General features: G+C 37.6%; 1 protein-coding gene across 1 annotated transcript; it reads right to left on the bottom strand.

The window, feature by feature from the left end:
- Positions 1-134: 134 nt before the first annotated feature.
- On the bottom strand, positions 135-27946 carry LOC143882847 (Chaperone DnaJ-domain superfamily protein). The gene is made up of 7 exons (XM_077386248.1): positions 27584-27946; positions 24809-24889; positions 23937-23974; positions 12892-12971; positions 6458-6541; positions 717-825; positions 135-597 (listed from the first exon to the last, which is right to left on the bottom strand). The coding sequence occupies exons 1-7, from the start codon at positions 27899-27901 to the stop codon at positions 459-461; spliced, it is 849 nt and encodes a 282-aa protein (XP_077242363.1). The 5' UTR covers positions 27902-27946; the 3' UTR covers positions 135-458.

The raw sequence follows: 27946 nt of genomic DNA, 5'->3' as shown, positions 1-27946 counted from the left end.
TTTGTAATGTTTTCTGTTTTCTTTTTGCTTTTCCTGTTTGTTGTTCTGGCCTAGAGGGGGGGCGGGAGGTTTCCTTTCGGTCCTTCTCCTTTTATATATATCAGTTACCATTCAAAAAAAAAAAAAAAATCATAGAGACAAAAACAACACAATATTGACTAAAATCTGGATATCATTGACAAAACATTGATAGAAGGATAAGCCATACCGCGTCGTAATGCCAAAATGATGCAGCTCAGTCCCTTCTTCGATTCTACAGAAATCCAAACAACGTGTAAACACCATTGAATGTTTGTTCTCCTGTGATTCCATGCTCTTATTGACAGTGTGTTTTCATTTGCAATGGCACTAGAAATTCCATCAATTTCCCAATATGTTCCATCTACTTGGTTTTGTCGGTGATAGATCAAGATCATTACTGACAATGCCCGGAGAGTAGGATTATAGTTGATATACTGTCAGCGCCAGTCTACATGTTGTGTGGAAACCTTAGGTTGCTTCTTGGGCTTTTGATACCTATTGTTCTCAAATTTCGCCTTGGCCAGAAGAGAATATAGTAGAGATGCATCAGCTGAATTATACGGAAAGTTCATGACACTGTACCATGACAAGGACAAAAGAATAGGAAGTAAACGAAATCATAATCCAAATCAAAGGTTCTTGCAATTTGCAAAAAGAAACTTGCATTTCTGCGAAGGAAAGGTAACAATAATTACCTGTCAAGTAGCTCCTCCAATATAACTCGTTGAGAAGGTGTGACGTAATAAATACAGCTTCTCGGGCACTGGCCAACAGCAAACTGGATTTGGTAATCTTCATCGTGTCCTGCTTAAATAAATCATAGGCATGATGTATAACAAAAAGTAAGTAAAAGATGAGAGTCCATTCATCCAGTTGAAAAGGTAAAAACTGAACATAGGGAGGTATGGAAAAAGGGCAACTAGGCAGTGCACACTTGTCCCCATGATATTATGCACAGTACACGTGTTTTGAATATGAACACTATTAGCATTGCGATTAAAGATTTAACATTGGTATCACTGACATAGAACAAAATTTGTGGTGTACACTGGAAACTCCATTCTGTTGCAGATGGAATTTCCAGAATGGGATCCTACACAGTATCACAAATGAAACATTCCAATCAAAATTCTGGAGAATTTCAAAACTCCGACTAGAACTTATAATACACAGCATTTTATTTCTTTCCAATTATTGACCCTTTTTACCTTCATTTTTATGACAACTGAGAGGGTTTGAGGTATTTGACCCTCCTGGTCGAATGGGAAGGTAAATCCATCAAAAAACCCTCTCTCACTTCGCCATGGTGATTTTCTTTTGTTTTCAAAAACACTAAACCGAGGTTGAAGACAGCCATTATTGATCTTTTTTTGTGCTCGATTTCCAATCTTGGTTCTACGACAGTATTCTACACCTAGGGGCAAAATCCATTTCCTTCCATCCAAGGTATGATTCAAAGGAGGTACCATTTCTCCAATATTTTTACCAGATTTGCTGCTTTCCCCTCCACATTCTATGTTTTTCCTGTATGTAAAAAACCAAAAATGAGTTCAGGACCTTCCAACGGGGCATTGTCAATTGTTTCCGCTCTTACTAGATCAGATGATACAGCATGGGCACGTGTTACATTAGTTTAGGGGTCATCACGATAAAAAAAAATTGTGAGTAAAGACATACCGAGAGTAGGTTTACTTGTAGAAAGATCCTACCAGATGTTAAATGGAAAACCGAAAGGATTTTGAAAAAGTTTAAGGAAAAAACAAGAAAAATAGAATTAGGGTGAAGATTGGAAATCCGTATGGTTCTCCTGTGGAAGAAGAGGAAGAAGTGGAAGAAAATGTTGCAATTACTAGCCCCCAAGCATCTAGATCGGGGTTAATCAAAGGCAAGGGAAAAGTGCATGAAGGAAGTGGAAAGAAAAGAAAGGGGTTGAAACAATTTTTTGCTCCATGCACAACCCCTATAATCTCAGTCAAGCTTAAAAAGTACTGTGGTGACCAATGAATGGGTCGATAGGGCTAATACGACAATTTACAAATGTTGGTATGATGCCAACATGTCGTTTAATGATGCCAAGTCCCCATATTGGTGTCCAATGATTGATGTGGTCTATTCAATTACAATGGGATACAGGACACCCTCTTATCATGACTTAGGATTAAAGAATATTGTATAAGAGTTGAGTAATTGGCTGAGGTAAAATTGTAATGGAAATTCAGTGTTTAGTAATAGCTGACGGTTGGATGGATAGAAAGCAGCATCCATTGATTACTTTTTTTTTTAGTTTATTACCCTAAATGTATACACTTTATTAAGAATGTGGGCTTCGAGAAGAATGTCGATGCAATATTTGATATTTTTTATGCAGTGGCTCAAAAAATTCATTCACATAACATTATGAGGTCTGTTACAGAGTGAACACATCAGTGCTACAGGAAAGTAAGTTGTAAATAAATTATGGATTTTTTTATTAGACTCCGTGTGCAACACTGAATGTATCTAATGCTTGAAAACCTGGTAAGACTAAATGAGTTTCCAATCATTGCAAATACTATAGAGAGAAAGAGAGAGAGCTTGCAAGATAAGTTGGGGGCTCCACGTGAAAGCAAATATCCCACATAGGATGAGTGCGAGGATGTGGGTGGGCTTATAAGGATTCGGGCACCCTCCTTCAATGGCTAGCTTTTGAGGGCGAGCTCTACCCGGGTCCCAACAAGTGGTATCAGAGCCAAGTCGTGGTAACCCCTGTTTAGACTCCGAGGATGGAAATCCCTTGGGGAAGATCTCGGTAACCCCATTATGTCCCCGAGGACAGAAAAATCCCTTGGGGAAGATCTCGTAGTTCCCACGTTGCACCCGCATGGACGGGCAAGATTGTCCACGTTGCTTCCACGTGGAGGGGAAGATTGTTGGGGGTTCCACGTGAAAGCAAATATCCCACATTGGATGAGTGAGAGGATGTGTATGGGCTTATAAGGATTCGGGCACCTCCCTTCAACGACTAGCTTTTGAGGCCCAGTTCTACTCGGGTCCCAACAAGTGGTATCAGAGCCAAGCCGTGGTAACCCCGGTTTAGCCTCCGAGGATAGAAAAATCCCTCAGGGAAGATCTCGGTAACCCCGGTATGCCTCCGAGGATGGGAAAATCCCTCAGGGAAGATCTCGTAGTTCCCATGTTCTTGCTGCATGGAGGGGCGAGATTGTCTATGTTGCTTCCACGTGGAGGGGGAGATTGTTGGGGGTACCACGTGAAAGCAAAAGATCCCATATTCTGAATGGTTGAAAGATCTGGATGGGTTTATATGGATTCGGGCACCCTCCCCTTAATAGCTAGCTTTTGAGGGTGAGTTCTACCCGGGTCCCAACAAGATAAACATGTTCATATATAACTATGGATGGTTGTAGCACTTGATGAGAAAGAAGTTCACTGGAGGCAAATATGCGTGACCACCTGTTTGCAAGGTTTTAAATTTCTGTTCGGTTTCAATTTTGATTGCCATGGAAATAGAAACATTTCAGTTTTGGCTGGAAATTTTGGTGGAAAACTAGAAAAATCAGGGAAACATATGGAAACACGTGCAAATGATAGATTTTTAGAATGAAACATCAGAAAATGCAAGAATAAGCACAAATACACACTTAGAAACCATCATATAAGCACAACAACCATCCATAATGGTTTAATAACATCAAACAGCTAGTGACATACATTGTCGCGCATGTCTCCCATGTCTGATAATTCAGTACATACCACATTTCACATGTAATTCATATAAGTATTTATATATAACACATGCACCACATTTCACATGCAATTATATAAATATAATTATATAACATTTATTAATCTAGTATATTATACTACTAATGCACTAACAATTTTGGTTTCGGTGTGCATTTCAATTTTTGTACTGTTTTGGTGGGGGTGGCACCAATTGAGGAGAAGATGAAAGAGCACCACTTAAGATGGTTTGGACATATCCAACGTAGGCCTTTAGATGCTCCGGTGAGAAAAAGGACTTGTGCCAAATTGATGGAGTAAAAAGAGGTAAGGGCAGATTGAAAACAACTTGGGTAGAAAGAGTGAGGAAAGACTTGATAGCTAGGAACAAAATAGAGAACATGACATTGGATAGGATAGATTGGAAGAAAATGATCCACGTAGAAGAACCCAACTAGAACCAGGATTAGAGCCGGGTAGATTCCTTTCACCTTTTTCATGAAATTTTTCTAAAGGATTCATTTAGCCGACCCAGCTAGTTTGGGACAAAGGCTTTGTTGAGTTGAGTTCGGTGGGGATGGAAAGACACATTTCGGTCTTTTTGGGTCGGTTTATGTGGAAATTTTAAATCTATGCATGTTTTGGATATGGCTCACCACATGCTTCTTAGTAATACAGAAGCACTTGTAGAGAAAATCCGCCGGGCAAAACAATTTGATCGTGCACAAATTAAACGGAAAAGTAAAAGTAATAAATCAAGCCACAAGATGAACACCAAGTTTTTTTTACGTGATTCGGCCAAGCCTACTCCACGGGCTAGAAACACGATCTTCCACTATGAGACAAACAAAATACAAGGATTACAATGATTAATCACAAACCCACAACCCGCAACCCTTTCCTTGCTTCTCAACCCAAGACCGTACAAGAGAGTAACCCAAGAAGAAACCCCAAGAGAATAACCTAAGAAGCAACCCACTTCTTTTTTTCCTTCTCTCTCTCCCTTAGGCTCACAAGGCAGCTGACACACCCAAGCCGTGAGCTTCCCACATCCAAAAACCCACTTTGGCGTAACCCTTTCACGGTGGATTTTGGGATGCTTTTTACGCTTAGGTTTTCTAAGAAACCTAAATAAAGATCCTAGCCTACTTTGGCTTTTGCCTTATTGCCTTCCCACCAGGTCATAAGCAGGCTCTCCAATAGATGTTTGTGTCTAATGACCATGTTGCTAGTAAATATTTTACACATGAGCTTAGCTAAGATTTTGTTTCAACATTTTTGGAGAATTCTTTCTGATCTAATCATAGAATGATTCTAAGTATACCATTAATATGAGTACTTCACCTACTGGATCATCAAGACCAACCTGTTATGAGCCCATCAATAAGGCCAAGGAAACAATAGGGGAAAGGTTGAAGCATAAGAACTCAAACGACACGCCATCTGGAGGATGACTGGACCGGTAAAAGATGGAATCGGCAGATTCTTAGTCCCCTTTAATTGAGCGAGTCATTCCCTTAACCCAGCATTATTTTTAAGCCCCACTTTCTCGAGAGATGGAGATATAACATATTGGATGGCATTGCTAGATGATAGCTGACAATGACACGCAGGATGTAATCAATACTTAGGTTGAAGAGTATCGATCTGGATCAGGTGACTCTAGTATGTGTTTGGCAATTTGGAACCAGCAAAAGCTAAGTCTAGTTAAAGTAATTTGTATTGTTAATTGTTATTTGTTTATGATTTGATTTGATTTATAATCATAGTTGCATGGTGGTCCCAGTTGGTAACGATTGTCTTGAAATGTAAGCATCTGTTGTTCAAATTCTTACCCAATGTTATAATCCCAAGGGATGGAAAAGGAACTGAAGTACAGAAGTGGAATAGACTTGAGCATTAGAGATTGAATGATCTGGTCTTTTTTCGCTACAACTTTAAGTTTCGAGATAAGTATACTTCTTTAGTACTAAATATATATTCACTTCACAGTCTCACAACTTGCACTAATTGGGAATGAAACTCTAATTTTTCAGATTTAAACAAATGTTTTTGGGAAGATGGATACCGAAATTCAACAAAATTAAGTTGGAATTCTAAGAAAAAGAATTGGGAAGCCCATGTTAATATGTACGTTAACAAAAAGCAATCCTTTGATGTTGTGTACTTGTGTCTATTGGCGGAAGTTCTATGTATCACTTTCTTCACTTTGGTTACATGATTTTCTAATCCTGATTTGAGATGCTTTCCAGAGATTCCATTAGAGTGAAGTAAATAGTATCAATCAGTGAACTAAATTCAAGAAATGGACCACTAGTGCAAAATTATTTCATTAAAAAAACAAATTCAAACCAAGATAAACTGTGCAGAACTCCAAACATGCAAAGAAGCACAGTTTATATGACTCAAAATCTGAAATGCATACTTTCCATTTATTGAGTTAAACATATTTTTGGACATCCAAACAACACGGAGTTTAAGGGTTTAGTACTGGCTCCTTCAAAGAGGTATCTTGCATCATCTACATGAGCTTTGAGGTTAGTCACAAAGGTTACGAATTTAATATCCCTATGCTATGGTGCAATTTTCTAAAAAAACCCTTGTATTTAAGAACTTAAAACAACCGGTTCACGACCATTTGATGTTTAAACTTAGCGAAACATAAGATGTAGATCTCTAAATAAACAACAACAGGAGTTTAAGAGTATAATCTGACCTTGAGAAATTGCACGTGCAGTATCATTTAGAGAATCAAATGAGAAGGCATGGGGAGCTCTCTTTACACATGAATATGGACATCCTGAAAAACAGAGATAGAAAGCCACAAACAGGTTATGTCGGAAACAAAAGGCATGAGGGGTAGTCGTGGAAGTGCATCTTGCCAATCAATGATTCTTAGAGAAAAAATAAAATATCTAGTAAAAGCAGTGACTTACTATGTGACCTACAGCACAGCTAATCTTTCAGATGAGTGTATTAGAACTTCAACAAAGACAAATACATAACCTGTGAAACTAATCTATTCAAATAACCAAGTTAGAGGATTCTAAGAAAACACTAAACAAATATTTACGGCAACCAGAGAGAGAGAGAGAGAGAGAGAGAGCCATCATCAACTGTCTATATTTGGATACACACAGAGGGAAATTCATTAACTAACAATTTAGCTCATCAACTGTCTGTATTTGGATACACACCGAGGGAAATTCATTCACTAACAACTCAGCTAGTTTTAGAGTTTTTTCGCAATGATGTGATCACTTTGAAACACATGCCTCCTTTAGTTGTCTATAATAAAAATTGGTGGGTCCTTTTTTGGGCTTTGCAATATGGTTGTAATCCGCTTTTATTTCATACTCTCTGTTACAATTCAAAGAAAAGAACCATTATTTTCTAAAATTCTTTATAATCAGAATGCAATCCAACCTGTTTAGAATTTATAGTTCCTTCCATTTTACAATTTCATTCAACTTCAAAGTTCAACCTATGATACATATCGGAGAGAAGTAGCTAGAGATGAATTTGTATATGCATGACCCATTTTCTTTTCGGCGGAAGTTGTGATTGAACTTGCCCAATTGACACAAGAACACGCCATAGTTTAAAATTTTAGTGAGTTAACTATTCTCAATAGAAAATTGAGTTGACTCATTAAGTGAAATGGTGGTTAATTATTTTAACAAAAATATATTTGTCAACTCAGGACTAAAAGTTGACTTCACACAGAAAATTGAGTTAACTTCAGTTGACTTATTAAAAGTGACAAAGTGGTTAATTAGTTTAACGAAAATATGAGTCGACTTGGGACTCAAAGTTGTCTTCGCTCTTAAAACAATAATTTGATTTCTTAAAAAATGGTTTGAGTTCTTGTAAAACTCTACGCCATACAATGCTGACGGGGTTCCCAGAATCGGCAAAATTTTATTTGAACTCGTTTACTTTACCAAGTCATAGAAGTCAGCAAACTCAAGTCAATGTAACTCAAAAGAAGTTAAAATCTAATTAAAAATCGAATCAAGGTTTGAGTTGGGTTGGACTTGGGTATAAATTCGCAATATTAAGCATAAACAAAAAAAAAATTAAACAATTAACTTAATTCCTTGTAATCCCAATTAAAAATCAAATTGCTGAAAACATATCCTAAGATTGCATTAGAGAGTAGGTTTCAAGGAGGAAGAAACAATATAGGAAGAGAATCATTCCAATCGTTGCATGACATTCAATTTTTTTCTCCTTTTTTTCATACTTTACTCTTTTATATTTTAACCACGGTTTTAAATTTCCACCGAACCGACACGGAACGACCAAAATATTTCTGTTTCCATCCACACCGAAACCGAAACCGAAATGAAAAATCGTAAGTATAATAGGGGTATATTGTATCAGTATGTATTACACTATTACATAATTATATTTATATAAATTGCATGTGAAATGTTGTTCATGTATTATATATAAATATTGATATGAATTACATGTGAAAATTGTTACGTACTATATTATTAGACATGAGCGATAGTGCATATCACTAGGTGTTCGATGTTCTTAAACCAATTTGGATGGTTGTCTTGCTTCTCTGATGGTTTCTAAGTGTGTTTTTGAGCTTATTCTAGCATTTCCTGAAATTTCATTGATAAATTCTATCATTTCCATATGCTTCCATGATTTTACAGGATTTCTTAGACATGAGCGACAGTGCATATCACTAGGTGTTCGATGTTCTTAAACCATTATGGATGGTTGTCTTGCTTCTCTAATGGTTTCTAAGTGTGTATTTGCGCTTATTCTAGCATTTCTTGAAATTTCATTGATAAATTCTATCATTTCCATATGTTTCCATGATTTTACAGGATTTCCACCGAAATTTCCAATGAAACCAAAACATTTCTGTTTCCATGGAGGACGAAACTGAAACCGAAATTTAAAACCTTGATTTTAAGAGACTATAAAAGTAGATATTCAAACCTAGATATTACTTCTATGTATGAATTCATACATACCCAATGCAAATGGTTGTCTTGCTTCTCTAATGGTTTCTAAGTGTGTATTTGCGCTTATTCTAGCATTTCCTGAAATTTCATTGATAAATTCTATCATTTCCATATGTTTCCATGATTTTACAGGATTTCCACCGAAATTTCCAATGAAACCAAAACATTTCTGTTTCCATGGAGGACGAAACTAAAACCGAAATTTAAAACCTTGATTTTAAGAGACTATAAAAGTAGATATTCAAACCTAGATATTACTTCTATGTATGAATTCATACATACCCAATGCAAATCCATGAACCAAACATGTAGAAATGAGAACCATGATCCAAGATATATGAAAATTACAATACTCGAAAACCAAGCAGGTAGAGCTTACCTTTGTGTACAAAACTAGAAATTCACATCTAATTGTCTTAGAGATTTTGAGAATATCGACGAGACCAAGTGCTTACTATTTCTCTTGTTGGGATTTGAACATTTTAATAAGTAACATCACATTGATATGTGGAGCAAAAAATTTTGCATCATCATGTGTATGATGATCAAGTCTGAATATTTTAGCCATCCCAATTTTTTACTTGATGAACCTATCCAGTTAATCAAAGGTGATTAAAAGGGTATCCGTTTACTTTCTCCAAGGTGTTGATGTTTGGTAAGAAAAAAGAGGAGCAGGGCATTCTATATTCTTCATTCTTTAGGTCTAGTACCCATGCGAAGAGCACTGATGGTTGGATCTATAATATGCAAGCCCTTGAAGTTCTCGGTCTCTCCAGTTGAATGACGAGAATGGAAACACGCATGCCTTGATCTTTCTGATGGATCTCCATTTAGCATGGGACCTAGAACCTGAGACACCTAATGGTGGCTTCTCAGATCAACAATCCCAACCAACAATGTTGCATAGATTATAGGAAAAATTACATTTACACCCCCTCTAGTTTTTGACACATTCAACTCTAACCCTGACTTTCAAAACGTGACAAGTACAACCCCTGAGGTTTCAAAACGTGACAAGTACACCCCCTCCGTCAACGGTCCGTCAGTTTAACATGACGGAAATATTGAAACTAACCATGGTTAATATTTTGAGGACAGAAATACCCTCATTTGCAGAGGATAGGGTTACGCTATTTCCTACCGCCGTCGTCGCACCTCCATCCACCGCCGTTGTAGCCTATGAAGCAAGGGTACGGGTACGGGGTGCGGGTACGACACGACACGGGTACGTGATTTTTCAAAAAAACGGGTGCGGGTATGTTCGGGTACGCTGAATATAATAATATATTTTAATATTTTATTATATATTTATAAAAATTTTAAAAAATAATTGGACAGCAATCGAATAACAATAATATCACCAAAATGGAAAATTCTAATATTACTCTTCATTTCATAAGCCATACTTCATAACATGAGGCATCAATACATCATTCATTAGAAAAAAAGTATGTCGCCAGTGTGTTGACCAGTGTCTGACAAGATGAATAATTTTTAGAGACCAAATTGTAAGATTTTTTATACCGGACTTTTGGGATTTAATAATGTTTGGACATGATAGATTTTATGAATTTTTAAAATTTGAAAAATACCCCACAGTTCGGAAGTTACGAAAGTTAAAATTTTGCCCCAACCCTTCTCTTCGAATTTTGTACTAGAACAGGAGAGTTGACTTTTTTTCGTTTTAGATTTGGGTCTTGAAACTATTTTTAATAAATCCAAATGGGGGGTATTCCATTATTTACATGTAAATCTTAAGTACTTAAATGGTTTACATGTAAATACTAAGTACAGGGGAGGAGAGAGACGAAGCAGGAAGGATTTACCCCAGTTGGGAGAAGCAGGATGTGTCGGGTACGCGTGGGTGCGCACCCGATACGCACCCAACAACCAAATTTGGGTTTTTTTTCCTTTCAAAATTGGGTACGTACCCAGGACGTACTCTGGGCGTACCCGAACGTACCCGCACCCAATACGTGTCGGGTACGGGTAGGGGAGCCCTGGGAGGGTACCCATGCTTCCTAGGCTGTCGCCATCTTCGGCTACCGCCGCCGTCGCCATCTCCAGCCACCGCCGTCACCTCCATCACAAACAATGAAACCCCACCCCATGGCTACATCAAACCCACATTTCAAGAAAAACCATTGATAAAAACAAACAAAAAAGCCCTAAAATATTAGGGTTTCTACGCAAATCATGATAATGGTGTGAAGGAAGACAAATAAAACTCCTAAATCGAGGGTTTATGTTGATAAATAAACAAGGGTTTGAATCAAGCCCTGATTTTCAGTTTTCAAGTATGAAAACCCTAATTTTCAGTTGGGAAAGACAAGGGCATTTTGGTCATTTCCGCCTCGCCGTCTACTCTGTCACGTTAAAAAAAGTTCAGGGGATGCACTTGTCACGTTTTGAAAGTCAGGATTAGAGTTGAATGTGTCAGAAACTAGAGGGAGTGTATCTGTATTTTTCCCTAGATTATTATTGTTCTCGTTAATCAAGATAGTGTCCATCTTGCTAGTCAAGCTCTTGATACATTCGTGTGGAGAATGTATGTTCACTGGATTATGTGCTCGATCCCGAGTTTGTTCGTCTAACGTGAATTCAGTTTGCCAAGGATAACATGTTGCTATGTTTCTGTGTTACTATTTTCTTCGTGTAGCAAGAGAATTGGTAAATCATACATTTTGGCCAGATAATTGTAAAGAACAGCTCAGCTCAGGGAGTAATCAAGAGTCCAATAGGAACAGCAAAACCCAATTCACCAAGTCGTATGCCCCAATAGTGACTGGCCAAAACCCAACCTCATCTATACTTGGTGTTCCTCGAAAATGTGTAGTGAAACGGAACATTGATCTAAGTTTCTAGCGGAGCACCTTCAGCCAATCGTTTGGGTAATTTTTGAGAGAGAGAGAGAGAGAGATCCATGAGGGCAGCGGGTTTAGGTTCAAGGTTACATTTTAGGGTTTAGGACTTTAGGGTTTAGTGTTTAGGATTTAAGGTTTTGCTTAGGTTCAGGGTTACGGTTTAGGGTTTAGGGTTTGGGGTTTAATGTTTTATGCTACAGATCTGCTTTTTCTAGCTGCTTCTATCCATGCCCCACTAATGGATAGAAAAAGTTGTGCAAGAAAATGGAACTAATATGGCCTACCAAAAAAATGGATCTACTATGTGAAGCTGTTTCTCGATGGTTAACAGGTTTCTCGAGGGTCGACGGGCCACCATTTGCCAGCTGGACATTACTTTGAAGTTGTATTACCCAATCAGCGAGATCTAGACACTGGCAGCCTTATGATGCAACTGGAGGACTGCCACAGGAAAACACTCTCAGGGGGATTTCACATGGTCATCTTCAAAAAAATTGATAGCAATTGGGCCAGTCATTCTAGCTCCACATGATCAGAAAAACAATGCGCATTACCCTTGACAATGATGTGGCATGTATTCCTAGCAGAACTCTTTTTTAAACACTGCTACGAGCAACAATAAAGTGTGGGCTCAAAGTTCTTTTCAAAAATTTGGAACAGATGCTATAGAAATAAGAGTGAAAAACATTGTATTTTGTAGAATTTCAGATGGACGGGAATTGATGCCTTCCAGAAGGCTTTCTGTTTTAAGCACTGAAGTTAGACTAAACAAATTGTCTGCTTGTACAGAGACAGATGAAGAAATGTGCCGAATGAAGAATATAGCATCCAATCAGGTAGTCGTTGTTGGTGCTTGTTGTCATGTCTTGTATAACAATATGTATTATTTTCCACTGGTGGACTGAACTGGCAAAAAATTTCCCTTAGTTAAAATTTTCAATTATATTATGCAACCATGGTTTTAAATATCGGCCAAAATCCGAAATTTAAAACCGAAACCGAAATTTAAAATTTTCGCCCGAAATTATAAGATTTTCACCGAAATTTCATTTTCTGCTGAGGCCGAAATTGAAAACGAAATTTAAAACCATGGATGCAACTCTTGGGTAGTGTTACTGAATTACAATTTATTTGACATGTTAAGAAACACCAAAAAGTTGAGTTTCTAGAGTTCCTTGTTGCAGTTCCTTCCATGTATACATCTAGCAGTGTATGTTCTTGTGTTTCTTTTGCTAGTTATTAAGTGCCTCTACTAAAAAAAGGTAAACAAGCACATAGAATGAAGCCACAAGCACCTTTTCCAACACAAAGTGCCTGATTGACGAAGAGATCGAATGCTTCACATTCCGGTTCTTCAAAGGGATCTGAACTTTCCCTACAAATACATCCCAAAAAGTGAATGATGTAAACATGGTAGAGCAATATATATCCCAAAAAGTCAAAGGGATGTAAACTTTCCCTACAAATACATCCCAAAAAGTATTGGACACCAAAACGATCATTTAAAACTGTAAACATGGTAGAGCAATATATATAGATGATAATCTTTAGTTTATTAAACAGTGATGATCATCATTTAATCAGCTATCAATTTATTCGAAAAGAAGCTAATGTAAAAACAAATCATGGAAGAATGAATGATACAAGCAAACTGCGAGAGTGGGAGACGTCCCAATAATTAAAAAAAATCTAGAAACACCGCCTTTCACGCAAACTGCAAGAGTGGGAAACGTTCCAATACTTAAAACAAATCTAGAGACACCGCCTTTCATCAAGGATTCTACAATCTTGATGACTTCTCAAAGACGTAATGAAATGAAACACTCGATGACTAGTATAGCTGTGGTGACAACTATCAAGAAGTGCAAAACCAAAGGAATAATACAGAAGGAAAGATTAGGGAAAACCCTTGCACACCAAAATGGGGAATGAAGAGTTCCAAGCCACCTGCACAACTTCTCTTTGCCCTTAATATAAATTCCGTTACTCCACTAAAACCAAAATACAAAGATGTCCTAAACATAGATAAGCCAAAAGGTAATAGAATTTATTCGTATCAAATTATATTCACACTTAAACTAGGGAAATGATTGTTGGCGTTAGTGTGGCCCACATTGGTGGGGACCACATATAAGGAAAACGTTTTGATCTCCTAAAATTTATCCACCTTAGTTGTATTTACAAAGGGAGTCTTGGAGATAAAATCCCAAGTGTTTTGAAACTTAAAAACACCTAGGTGTTTGTGTTGTGGAGGGACTGAAAAACGTGAGATCCAAATCTCTATAAATATGTGTGTTACGGGAGCAGACGCATAGTTTATAGCTGAAGTTCCATCTAAAGAGGGTCCCTAATCTGAGAGGAACATCGTGCCTGCGATTCCATCAATTGATCCCTAAGGTCTTCTAAATATTAGAAGAACACTCTTGGCGCGACAAATCTCTACAATTTTAGATTTAAGAATTGGTATCAGAGCAACCTTCGGATTATGGTGATCGATCGATTGGATTAATAGAATTTTATCCCTGAAATTTCGGATTGATTGTCAATTTCTCCTCTTTCAACTTTCGATCCAAGATCCAATCTTGTCCTAATTCCGGTAGCTTTTTCGTTCACCACAATGGCCAACGGAAAGAGAAGTTATTGATAAATTTGATCCAGAATAATGTCACCATCTACGGGACCCTATATTAGTAATTGTTTTGGGTTTGTGGTTATGATATTGTGAATGATGTAAAGAAAGGAAGTTTGGTACTGTTTGTATATCAATAACGCAAACAATATATAAAGCTCTCAACCGATCAAGTATGTGATTATCTTGGGCACAGGAAACACACTGGCTGGGAGTGGGGATAATCGTGTCAATGTCCCTAACCCGACTGGATCTAGTATTGTAATGACTGAGATTCTTCTTCTTTCAAAACTCTAAGATTTAGGCCATTGGATCAGTGAATCTATTTTCAAGGGTGGGGATCAACGATCCATCAATGATCAACCCTAGATCTTAGTTATAATCACTCTTTTCCCTTTAATTTGTTTTGATCCGTAGATCTTAGAATCTATGGCTATTGAAAGTTATATCTAAATTCTCAAATTGAGAGAAGAAAATAAGTCTTGTTGTAAAAATAATTTCCGTGGAAAATATCACTTAAAACGTGGAAAATTTTCTTGTATTAAAAGTGATGGGAAGAAACCCACGTTTTCCCTTGTATGGGAAAACGTGCATATGGTGTGGGCCCACCCTCAATAAAGTAGATATATAGATAGATATGGTGATGATAGTAAATTTAATAGGGATATAATATTTTCATTTATAGTAGATTATCCAAAATAGCAATCAAAACAAAAATTAGGGAATATATGTAATCCCCTCTTTTGGTTGTTTTCCTTTTCTTTAAAATTTAAAACCCATAAAAAGTGGCTATCATACCTTATAAATAAGACCAAGGTGTTGGGTTTTTGGTAACTTACTATAGCCCTCTTATGACTCATCTTAATTTACCAATCATAAAACAAGGAAAATAGAATAAAAATATATATATATAGTGACGTACACCTCTCCCATTCTCGCCCAAAATTTTTAGAGAAAGAGAGAGAGAGAGGAAGAAAGAAAGAAAAGAAAGAAGAAGAAGAGCTTTACACTTGATTCTCCTTATACCCTAGATCCATCCAAGTAAGTACCCTTATTACTTTCCTTGTCTTATAGTGTTTTCTTGGTCCCAAAACGGACCAGATTTAACACTGCTTTTGTGTGTTCTTCTTGGTCCCAAAATGGGCCAAATTAAGCGTTATTTTGTGTGTTGTTGTCGGTTCCAAAAACGGACCAGATTTATACCCTGTTAATGTATGTTCTATAGGTCCCAAAACGGTCCAGATTTGTACCCTGTTGACATGTGTTTCCTTGGTCCCAAAACGGACCAAATTTGTGTACGGTTGATAGGTGTTTTTACGTATCAAAACGAGACAGATTTAAGACCAGTTATATGCATTTTTATTATATATTAAAATTGGACAGATTTAAAGACCGTTATATGTGTGTTTCTATGTATCAAAACTGGAAAGATTTAGAGTCAGATATATGCATGTTTTCGTGTGTTAAAACTGGACAGGTTCTACGTCATTCATATGCGTATTTTATATTCTAAAAACGGGACAGCAGTGTTCTATGTTTGTGTGCAAGTTTTGTGCCCTCAAAACAGGGCAGCAGTCATGTGTTTTTGTGTGCGTGTTTTATGCCCTCAAATAGGGTAGCAATGATGTTTTTCTGTGTATGAGTTTTATGCCCTCAAACAGGGCAGCAGTCGTGTTTCTGTGTGTGAGTTCATGCCCTCAAACAGGGCAGTAGTAGGCTTTTCTGTGCATAAGTTTTACACCCCAGAACAGGGCAGCAATAGTGTCCTTCATGTGTCTTCTTGCTGGCCGCCCAAAAAAAAAAAAAAACAGGGCACCAAGAGTCTTCTCCGGGTATATATCCTTCCTGTCCAAAGATAAAACAGCAATGGTATGTCTATGTGCATGGGTTTCACCTAAGATAGGGCCTCAACGTAGTACCTGTACGTATTTTTGAAAACTTAAACATAAGGAAAAAAATTGACACTATTATGTTCTATCACTTGACTCCAGGACTATCACACTCCACTACCTATCAGAAGCCATCCATTCTTCCCCAGTCGTAAGTTAAGGCAAGTGACAGCTAGAACTTGTGTTGTAATGGTTTCAATATAACTTGTTTCATGCAAAGTAATCTTACGTATACTATTTTCTTTGTGATAACTGTATAGCTCATTATACTTGTTTACTTGAAATGAAATAAATAAAAAATTGTTTCTAACCTTTATGTGAAAGGATGAAGGAAAAGAAGGCAAAGGTAACGTACCTTAAAATCCCTAATTGCATATCCTACATGGGGGAGAGTGAAGGGGAAATTAAGGGTGTGGTGGTATCATCCTGGGACCTAAGGTCCAAAGGCCAACGCGAGAAGCGTGTACAGCCTTTCGTTGGCAAACCATCCAAAGGGATAGTATCCCCGAAACGGCTCGGTATTAAATGCGAGACCGAAATCCGAGTCCATAACGCCACTACCATTGGACAGGGGTAGTGGGTAGTCGTGGAGCAAGGACACCGGCAAAAAAAAAAGAGAAAGTCAGAAAAGAACTGACAGAAAAGTAAACTGGGGAACAAGCCGGATGTACTTGGGGAAAGTGCTGTCTCATTTTACATATTCGATGCACACATAACATATCATTCATTATTGTCATTCATTCCTGTTTATACTGATATAGATGGGGTAGATTTATTCTCCAGTTATTTATTATTGCTTCTAGATGATTGCTAAGGATCTGAATTATTATTGCGTGCCCTTTTATATTGTTCATTTTACTCCGTTCGGTCTCTGGAGGACCCTGCTCTAACGTTGTTTCCTCCACCACAGGAGTTGGGGCGTTAGATGGCAGAGCGTTTGCAAACGAAGAAACCATGGGATAAGGGATCGTGTGATCGGAGAGTTCCCTTCATGGATTTTTGCGCTATGACGTCTTGCGTCATTTTCTAATTTTATTTTGTCGGGACTTTCTTTAGTTTGAACTTTAGTGATTAAAACTTTACTTTTCATTTGGAGTATGAGTATTGAAAGGACCTCTTGTTATGGTAGACTTAATTTGGAATAAGATTTTTGTCGTGGTTGTTGATTATCTTAAAAAAATAAAAATAAAAATTTCTATGATTTTTGCGTTGTTCTTTTGCTCGTAGCGATTAGATGGAATCGGGTCGTTACAAGTATTCCCACTGGTTGGGGTAGTTATAATCGGTGAGAATACTGAGAATCTTCCCTTATTCTTTTTTATCAGATGGCCGTGATCTTGTGCCTGAGAGAAATCTAGCCGCAAATAGTAGAAAAAATCATCTTCTAATGTCACAGTTTGGTGACAAGAATTTGCCCTTTAGGTCGATTGTCATGGCCGATTGATTTTTTTGCAACCAATTGAAATAATACAAGAAAAGGGGTTTGGGGCTCTCCTGGGTATTCTTTCTCTTCTTGCCGATCAGAGGAACTACGTTGTCGGGACCGGCCTTTCGCCGACAGCATGATGATTAAGGGATGTTCTCTTTTGGGGACTTCTGTTCACTGTGTCCAGAGGCCTACAGCCATGTTTTCCGATTTTGGCAAACCCACACAATCACTTTCCCTTTGTCGTGATGAAGAAGACGACTCTCACAGACTAAAGTTTTTTTTTTTAAGAAAAAAAAATACCATATGCTCACTGATTGATAGTGACAACCACATACAAAATAAAAAAATAAGAAAAGTTTGTGTTTCGTTATACGGCAACACACTATATAATGTCTCTTTTGTTAAAACCCCACCTTATTAAGATTTAAGACCTTTTTCATAAAACAATTGGGTATTCCATTTTGGTATTTCAACCCAATAGCAAGATTCAACGAATTAAAATGTCTTTTGCTAAGTATTAAAACACAGTTCTGTTTGATAAGGACACTCAAACAAAGACGTTTAAATTACTTACTTTATGCTAAGTGTTAAAACAATTCTTTGCTTGTTTGATGAGGACACTCAACCAAGGTCACATGTTTGAAACACTTATTTTGGGAATAAATAGCACTCCCATATTTATGAGTTAGAGAAACCTGGGCCACATTGTGAAGGCGGGCCCACAAGGAACACCAATTTCTAATGTGTTTGGATGCTTGTGTCGTGTTTATAATGCATATTTGTAATGTATTTAATTATACCTCATAAAGTAAATTAAATTATATGACGAAGTTTGGTCATATAATTGGTATAATATTAATACCATTATAAAGAGGTATTCGATCAGTCTGGGAGGGGCTACAACATCCCATGTCTACGAGGATACCTGTGACAAGTGGTGCACATCGTTTTAAATTTCGACCGAAATTTCGGGTTTCAGTCGTGACCGACACCGAAACGGCTAATACCCGAAATGGTACTTCTCGGTCGAAATTTCTATTTCCTACAATTTCGGTCTGAAATTTTAGGAAAAAAATATTTTTTATTCATCATGTCTATCTCTTTTCCCTCTTTTCCTCATAATTTGGTACGATCGACGAGTGGATCTCTCTCTATAAGCCACGAGTGAATCTTTTTTTTTTCAAAGTCTCACGGATGTGCATGTATCCCTTACATGTCCTCCCCCCGCGTAAGTCTCTCCTTTACCCTTCTGTGAAAACCCATCCCACTTTTTTGATAGATACAACCAAAGTCAAATAAAGATGGCAGAGAGAACATGGCTGGGTTAAAAATCAATGTGTCCTTCTCTTGTATCTCCCTCCTCCCCGCACCATATCTCTCTTCGCCAGTGTCCCTCTCTATCTACAACCGTAACAACTGCTTGCTATCTCTCTTTCTCTGCCTTGGCTTTCACACAGCATTTCTGAAATTACCGAAATTTCGGTAATTTAGCCAGAAATTTCAATAATTTTGCCCAAAATTTCAGGGGGATAAAAAGTAGCCTTTTTTATTTCGTCGGATTTCGAACGAAATTTCAAAATTTTGGTCGAAATTTCGAAACCGGTATCGAAACCGAAATTTAAAACCATGGTGGTGCATTATAAATGCCCATTGATACATAAAGTGCAACTTTCAGTTGCTTTGCTCTAATGGTATCTAAGATTGCAATAGATTTATAATGCATAGCAGCTTGGCCCACAGGAAGGCGGTTGTGTATTGTAAATCGATTGGAATCGTGAGATCAATGAGGTTAGATGAAGGCTCTTATCCTAGGCCCACAGGAATGGAGAAGGGACCAAATTCTAATTTAATTGATCGGTGCGATTACTAAGGGCAAATCTAATGCGTGCTGTAGCTCGGCCCACGGGAGGGTTACAGTGATGCGATGCATTTACAGCTTGAAATGTCAAAATGGGTTGCCGTTCTAGTATTATGGCTTAATTGGAATTTAGCATATAGTGAGCATAAGTTGCAAGTTTATGTTCTGCAGCTAATCGATCAATATTTGAATTCTAAATCTACAAGGAAACCTTTCCATTGTGGGAATAATTTTTCGAGTGATAGAATAGTGTTATGCTCACCTTAGGCTAGATGGACCTTGATCTTGGTCACAGAGTGGATGAACCACCCACTCCTATACATGAGAGTACACAAGATAAGAAGGACCTCTATAAAGAGTGGGAGAGATCGAACCGCTTAAGTTTATTGCTCATTTAGAGTTGTAGCTTAAAGCATCAGGTCATCTATCCCTAAGATCACCAATGTCATGGTATTTACGGAAGCTGTTCAAGAACAGTTTGTCAATTCAGGTAAGACATTGGCTGCTATCTTCATGAGCAAACTTGTATCTTTGAAGCATATTGCAGATAGAGGAGTGCGAGAGCATATTATGGAAATGCGCAACATTATTGTGCAATTGCAGGCCCTAAAGATGGAGATTTTGAGTCCTTCTTGATGCTCTTTATTCTCAACTCCCTCTTATGGAATATAGTCAATTCAAGATTGGATATAATATTCATAAGGACAAATGGTCTAGCGATAAGCTTTTGACCATGTGCGTACAGGAGGAAGGGAGGTTGAGGTAAGAGAAGCTAGAAATAGCCAATCTTGTCATTCAAGGAAAGAACCAAGGAAAGATTGGCAGGAGTATTCCTATGAAGAAGAAGTCAAAGAAATTCACCAGTTATCCAAACCGGCACTAAGGACAACATTCAAGTGAAGTGCTTCTTCTGTAGAAAGAAGGGACACGTAAAGAAAGACTTCCTTAAGTACATATAGTGACTCAAAAAGCGGGGTAATCTCATTTCGTTTGTATGAATCTAATATGGTTAATGTTCAAAATGACAAGTGGTGGATTGACTTCGTTTTTCTCAATCCATGTTGCCAACACCTTACAAGGATTAATTAGTCATCCGACGCCGACGGAAAGTGAGTGGTTTATCTTCTTAAGAAACTAGAAATACTCATGGGTGGAGTATATAGGGACCTACCAGCTTGAGCCAACTACATGATTTGTTTTACATATAGAAAAGACCTTTTACATATCTTTATCTGTTTTAGACTTTTGAACCATGATATGAACCTTAATATCCATTCTTCTTCTCTTGTTATAATTACGGATTATGTTATTGGTAATGGTACCTTGATTGATGGCCTGCATCGTTTGAGCCTTTATATTTTTCCTCAAAATCCACTAATTGTGCAAAAATAGTGTTGGCATTAAATGTGGTCATGAGAGCATGAATTCCTCTACGTTATGGCACAGGAGATTAGGACAAATCTCCATAGAGCTTATTAAAAGATTAGTAAAAGATGGGGTCCTAGAGACTCTTGATTTTGCTGACTTTAGGAGTTGTGTGGACTGTATAAAGGGAAAGCAGACAGACAAGATTGTGCAGGAATGGGGGAGCCTCCTGCCCAGGCTTTCTGAAATTGAACTTTGATGGATCCAACATGGGAAATCCAGGACCTTCTGGAACTGAGGAGTATAAAGAGATGAAAATGGTTCCGTAAGGGGGGCCTTTGCGGGACCAATAGGGGTAGCGGATTCAAGTGAAGCAGAAGTGCGCCCCACCCATTAAGGAATTAAGCTTCTTGAGAACGAAGACTTGGATAAAGTGATAGTGGAAGAGGACTCACTTAATGTGATTAGATGGCTTAGAGGTTCACATCCCTTTTCGTGAAGATTCGCTAAATATTTCAAAGAGATTCAAGATAGGATGGGTGAATCTCATCCTTCATTCATGTTAGGAGATTGGCAAATAGCGTGGCCAATTGGTTAGCTAAGGATGGCATTTCGAGGGAGGTTTTGGAACTCTTCGATTTCCTACCTCGATTTTTTGTTTTCTTTCCCTAGCATTGCGGGAGCCCTCCTGTACCTCATTCTGCTTTCTTCATTATGTTGCTTGTACTGACCATCTCAGTCTTCTTCCGTTATTAATGAAATCTTCTACCATTAAAAAAATGAAAGAAAAAAGAGGGACACCAAAAAAGTTCATCAGGATTTTCATTTAGGAGCAACGTTGTGCGCTCCAAAATACCAACCAACCAGCAGGAAGTTCGAGAGTGAACTCAGGTTCCATTTGCCTGATGGCATTATGAAGGATTTGACTGTACCTTGAATTTCGATCTCTTCAAGGATTACCGCTTTCTTGATCAAAGGGCAGTCTCCAATCCAAATATCTATCCAGAACTTATAGTTTCCCTTGCCTATTTTCTATCTTGCACATTCCTGCCATGCATCCCCAGTTTCAATTAAATCTCTCCACTGTTTCAAATTGTCTCTACGGCTCTACCTGCTGCAACCAGATTTGGGTAGGATTTTTTACAGTATAAAGACCACATTAGTTGACTCCAAAATGATTTCCTTTCATGCAGGTTATGTAAAGACTTCATTCTAAAAGAAAGACTTAATTCCAACAAAGATTTTGTATCCAGACATCCCTCTTCTTTTGGTTTTGCTATCCGATCCCAAGAGATACAGTGGCGTCTCTTACCTCTCTCACTTTCTCCCCACCAAAAGTTTGCTAGGAGAGACTCAATTCTCCTCAACACTTGCTTAGGGGGATTGATGGCTGATACAGTAAAAATAGGGATACTATTTAGGACATGGTTGAATAATATAAGCTTGCCTCCCAAACTCAGTAGCTTCGCTTTCCATCCTTCAAGTCTTGATCTTATTTTTCCTATCAACTCTTCAAAATATGCCACCTTCAGTATTCCGGAGAAGAGAGGGGCCCCTGAGTATGTAATGGAAGACTTTTTACTACTTAAACCAGTGACTTCCTCAATAATTTTGATACTTGAGGGAGCAGTTTTGTCGGCCACTGCATAGCAGTTCTTGTTCTGGTTTATCTTTTGCCTTGATGCATTTTCATACTTCTTGAGGAACCACAATATTTTTCAATCCTGTTTTGCAGCCATTTGAGAAGATCAATAGATCATCTGCGAAGAGACGGGGAGTTATTGGAATGCATCCCCTATGCCTGATATGATATGATGATTGCCCCATGCTAAATAAGTTGGTGAGCCCTCTGCTGAGAACTTCTTATGCGAGAATGAATACGCTTGGTGAGAGAGGGTCCCCCTGTATTAGGCCTCAAGAAGATTTAGAAACCATTTGGCTCCCCATTGAGAATGATGGAAAACCAGCAAGATTATGTAGCTTCCCCGATTGAATTCCCCCAAGATTCATTGAAGCCAAATCTCTATAGGACACCGAGAAGGAAGCTCCAGCTAATTCGGTCGAATGCTTTGGCCATGTCGATTTTCATCATTACATTCCCCCCTCTAACTTTGTGTCTAAAACCTATCATCATTTCTTAGGCAATGGCGATGTTGTCAGTAATACTTCTGCCCTTCACGAAGACCCCTTGTTCCAGCGAGATAAATTTTGGGAGAAGCTTAGCAACCTTGAACACCATAATATTGGAGAACACTTTGTAACTGAAATTGCACAAACTTATGGGATGAAATTCTGAGAAGTTTTTTGAGTTATCATTTTTGGGGATAATAGATAGGAAGGTAGAGGTGTGGAGTCTAGATAACTCTCTGCCAAAGAAGGCTTGAGCAGCTGCTACCAAATCTTCTTTGATTATTTCCCAACAGCTGGAGTGGAAGACTTCGTTGAAACCGTCAGGGCTGGGGGAACTCTCGAAGGGACTGCTGAAAATAGCTTCCTTTACCTCTACTTTGGCTGGGAGAGCAGTGAGCATAGAGTTGTCTTCTTCAGTGACTATGGTAGGAATGAAGTCTAGCATTGTTGGGACTTGGGATCTCCTCAACTCCTTCAAGTGAAAGGGCACTCAACTCCCTAAAGGGCTGCATTCTTTTGCTCTTCATTGTTTTCCTTTTTTGCCCCCTTATAAGTCATTCACAGCTTATTGCACTTAAGGATATAATTATAATTTGTGTAATACATCATAGAGACTGAAAGAAATCCCAGCATACACAATATTGGAGTGTGGAGGATAATACAAATTTTACATGAAAGTATTTCCCTTTTATTTCCAGCATATGGATGGGTCATTGTAGTGCCTCCCTTTTATTCAGTATATATATATATATATATATATATATATATATATATATATATATATACTATTTTGTACAAATTTTTCTAGCCTTTTGAAATTATGTAAATTGATGCCGTAAGCTCCCCTCATTTTCCAGTTTAGAAGGGAAGAAAATACACTAAACATGTGATATTAGTATACTCACATACCAAACTTTCCACTAAGCATACCCACATTATGTTGTTACATGTGTTGATTATCCTAAATGTAAAATAGCTGAAGTCCTTGGAGCGTATAAGCATCAATAGTTCACTGATACAACCAACACGTTTAAGTTCACCTTTCAGTCGTCTCAGACCCATGGTACTTGGACAACACCTGAATGCATAACAAATGATATTAAGTATAGCTGTTGTTCAAATTAAACAATTAGTAAAATGTAGGAGTACTAAGAAGGAACTTACACTCCCACAAAAGCCAACTAAGAAAACACATTTTACATGAATAAATAAATGAATGGATAGGCTTAAGAGAAATGATAAATTTGCCCCCTTTTTTTAACTTCGGACAGCCCCCTCTATTGTAAAATAGTAGTCATAAATATTACTAGAGGTGACTGTCCCATGTAAAAAAAAGGTGTGAACGCATCACTTCCCTGCGCTTAAATACTTAGAAGCATAAACTGGTAGATGAGTATTATTAGTACTACTGTCATTTACAGCAGAATCACAAAAAAGAATAGGGTGACTATAAGATGAACAAAATTCCTATGATTAATTTTAGGGAAATGATATCTGCGCCAAGGTGTTTCGATAAACAAGTGCTCCACTTGTTTGTCGTGTAGTATTTAAAGGGTTTAAAGGGCTTTTTGAGAACCGTAATATCCTCTGAAATCCCTTTAAATACTACACGACAAACAAATGGAGCGCATGTTTATCGAAACACTTGGCACAAATATCATTTCCCTAATTTTATTAGCACATCTCAAATTGTTTCTAATTCACAAAAGTTAGTCATTCAACACGGTAGCAAACCATCACTCTTTTTATATGTATCTTATTTATTTGTAAGTTCAATACTGCTACTATCATAGCAGTTGGGCAATATTATTACTTTTAAAAGAGTTCAAAACACAGTATATGTCATATTATTCAAATACTCCACAAATGACAAGAATAAGAGATCCTAAACTATGATTATTCATTCTAATACCTCATACGCCTGAATCACACGACGAATCATTGCATTTGAACCTCTGGCATCTTTGCATACATCAGGATGGAATTCCTTCACCTGCAGTGACAAAAAAAAACCCCATTTCCCTAAGACAATGATAGTTGAAAACAAGAATATGATTAAATGTTCTTGATAAATAGGAATCTCTCTAAATTATCTCATAAAGAACTGTTTATTCACATAATCCATCTTCAACACTGATTTTACTACTAGACCAAAAGTTTGTTTTCTATCTCCAATCAAGTCCTAAAAATTTTGTGATGCCTACTTTAATCCACATTGGCAAAACTATTGTCATCCCACAGCTTGGGAATTTTCATATATTAACATAAACACATAGACAAAAGGCCCACTTATGTCATCAATCAAATGCTATTAACTCTTACAGATACATTGTGTAGTTGGCTAGCATTTATGTGAATATATGTCTATTTGTAATAGCAGATAACTTACTGAGGGAGCTTGACATCCTACTCTTCCCATGGTATTTTCTCCGGTATTTCCAGACATCGGCGTGACAAAAGCTACCTATATGCCTTGAAACTGCATTGAAATCAAATGTCTGATTTCTTTTTAATGGGTCAAACTGATCACCCGTAAATTTGTAGTAGATGTATCAATAGAAGCTACGATTGGAAGCACTGTGAGTTGGGGCGATCCTAGAGAAGTCTTCGGCTTTCCATTATCTATTATATACTAGCCCTCAAGAAGACAACGCATGGTGAAAAATACAACAGATTAACCATGGTGACATTGAAAAAAAAACTAGATACTTTCTCAGACATAGATTGTGTAAATAAAAGGAAGACCAGGACTGTTGAGGTCATCATTCAGTATGGAAAGGGAAGACTTAAAGGGGTGATCTCGAACTTGACGATAAGTTCTTCTAAACTGTGATAGAATTATGTAAGACATCTTACGCTTCCAGAGGTCATTACTTTTCTCCCAATGTAATTTTCATTTTAAACTAGTTTTTAATCATTTACCCAATGAGAAAAAAGAAATCATCCCTAATAAAATTTCATCATTCAAATAATAAATCATCTACTTGACAAGAGTTTTCCCAATGCATTGACAGTTCCATGAAATTCAATTGATTTCAAGATCAAATTTTAATATTTAAGTTTGTTGAAGGGATTAGGGGCATATCATGTTTATCATTTTTAACTTTATCAAGAGTTAGAAAATTAAGAGAGTTTGTGATGTATCGTGAAATGTAGGTTGAGCCAAGAGCGAATTATAGAAGCATAGAAGAAAAAAATAGAAAAACAAATCTCCAGAGGGTGCAGAATGAATGTCTCCGGTCGCAGACTTGAAGAATGATGGCGTCGAAGTAGCATAGTCATCAAAGCCCCCAAGCTGGATATCCGACCTCTAGGGTGTGGGTTTGCAGCTACATGGTACTGATCGCGGCTAGAGCACAGACGCTCCAACACTCCAACACCTCTTGGCATACCTCTTCAATATGATAAACAAGATCATCGATCTCAGTGCTATACCGATCGGGACGGGGTAGAGGGATATAGTCCAAAATGCGGTGAATGGAAAAGTCAAAAACGGTCTCAAAAGACTGTGTAGTAGGGCACTAATCGATGGAACTATTATGAGCAAGTTCTGCTTGAGGCAGAATCAAGTCCCACTTATGAGGTATCTCGCCATCTAAACATCTAAGTAAAACTCCTATTCGGCAATTGATCATCTCCTCGCATTCTAACCAAGATGCAGGTACCTAAACGATATTTGTGTGATGTTGTTCCCACTGCATGTTATTTGATTTATCAGTTACCTTCTTTCATTTTAAAGTATATTTCTTATTGCTTGTCTTGATGTTGTTCATTCTACTTCTACTGTCGATTCTCCATCTGTTTGCTTGCAAGTATTTTGTCCAAAATCATGAACCAACTAGAGATAAGTTGTCTCTTAGATCCATTGTGTAATTGTATGATACTCTCGTACTCAAAAAGGGTACAAGTATCTCGTGGATGTTACATTCTTTGAAGTTGTGCTATATTTTTCTAGAGGAAAGACTTACTCTCTCTCTCCTCAACAAAATTATAGGAGATGAGAATATTGTTCTTCATATTGTCCAAGAGGAGAGCCCACGTCAAGAGACTTAACAAAGAACTACAAAGGGTATATGGAGTATTACCTATGAGCGAAGAAGGAGAAAGGAGAGGCACATCCACAATTCCATGCTCCACAATTTGACTATTTGATCACATTTACATCTATCTAATCCCTTTGATCACATTTACATCTATCTAATCCCTCCTCCTCTCCCCCAGCTAGTACTAAAACTTCTAAGTAAAATTTAAAGATACTGGTACTGCAACATATTTAAAGACATCTAAGAATGCAAACATGAATCAAAAGATACTAGTACTGCAATAAACAAAAAGACTCACATCCCCAACTCTATTTTGGTAACTAGATAAATTCCCCTACTCACTCCCTTAACACCTAATACAAAATCCCTCACATAAAAGAAAGTCATCTATAAGAAAATCCTACTGCAACTCATCCTTCTCTTCATTTCCTTATTTGTTTTATAACTACCCTTTTTATCAATTGTTTTATATAACTTCTCTTAATAACTCTAATACAGATTTCTATTTTATCTAGTTACTAAAAAAGAGTTGGGGATGTGAAGAATTTTTTCTTCTTCAATTTGCTTGATAGTTTTAACTTGGGTTCACATCAAACTCCAATATCAAAACAAAAGAGGTTGAGATAGAGTTGGATTGTAGTTACTCTGGCTCGAAATGCTTGCTTAAGGTCGGTAAGGGAGCAAGATGGAAGGACTCCAAGCACATCATAGGGTGATGCGGTGGAAATCCAGTCTTCATAATCCTCCGAGCTTTGGGAATCTGATATTGTGTTTCTGCAATTTGGCCGAAATACTTTTCTTGAAGGATTCTTTTTCTTGTTACTGTTTGAAGTGCTGGAGAATGGCATTTTTTCTCTTCTGCCTCCTGGGTTGAGAGAAGAAAAGGAACGTGACCAACAAATACTTGATTTTGATTTTGGAAAGGAGTGAGGGATTCTACTAATGCACACTAACACCCTCATATCTCTCTCTATCTCTCTCTCTCTCTCTCCAATGAAATATGATAA

This window comes from Tasmannia lanceolata, unplaced genomic scaffold (assembly GCF_043159265.1).
Source record: "Tasmannia lanceolata isolate RefF3 unplaced genomic scaffold, GAP_Taslan_0.1 ptg000002l, whole genome shotgun sequence".
NCBI classification, from domain to species: domain Eukaryota; kingdom Viridiplantae; phylum Streptophyta; class Magnoliopsida; order Canellales; family Winteraceae; genus Tasmannia; species Tasmannia lanceolata.
Note: the sequence above shows the minus strand (reverse complement) of the source record. Positions and strands in the feature narration are given on the sequence as shown.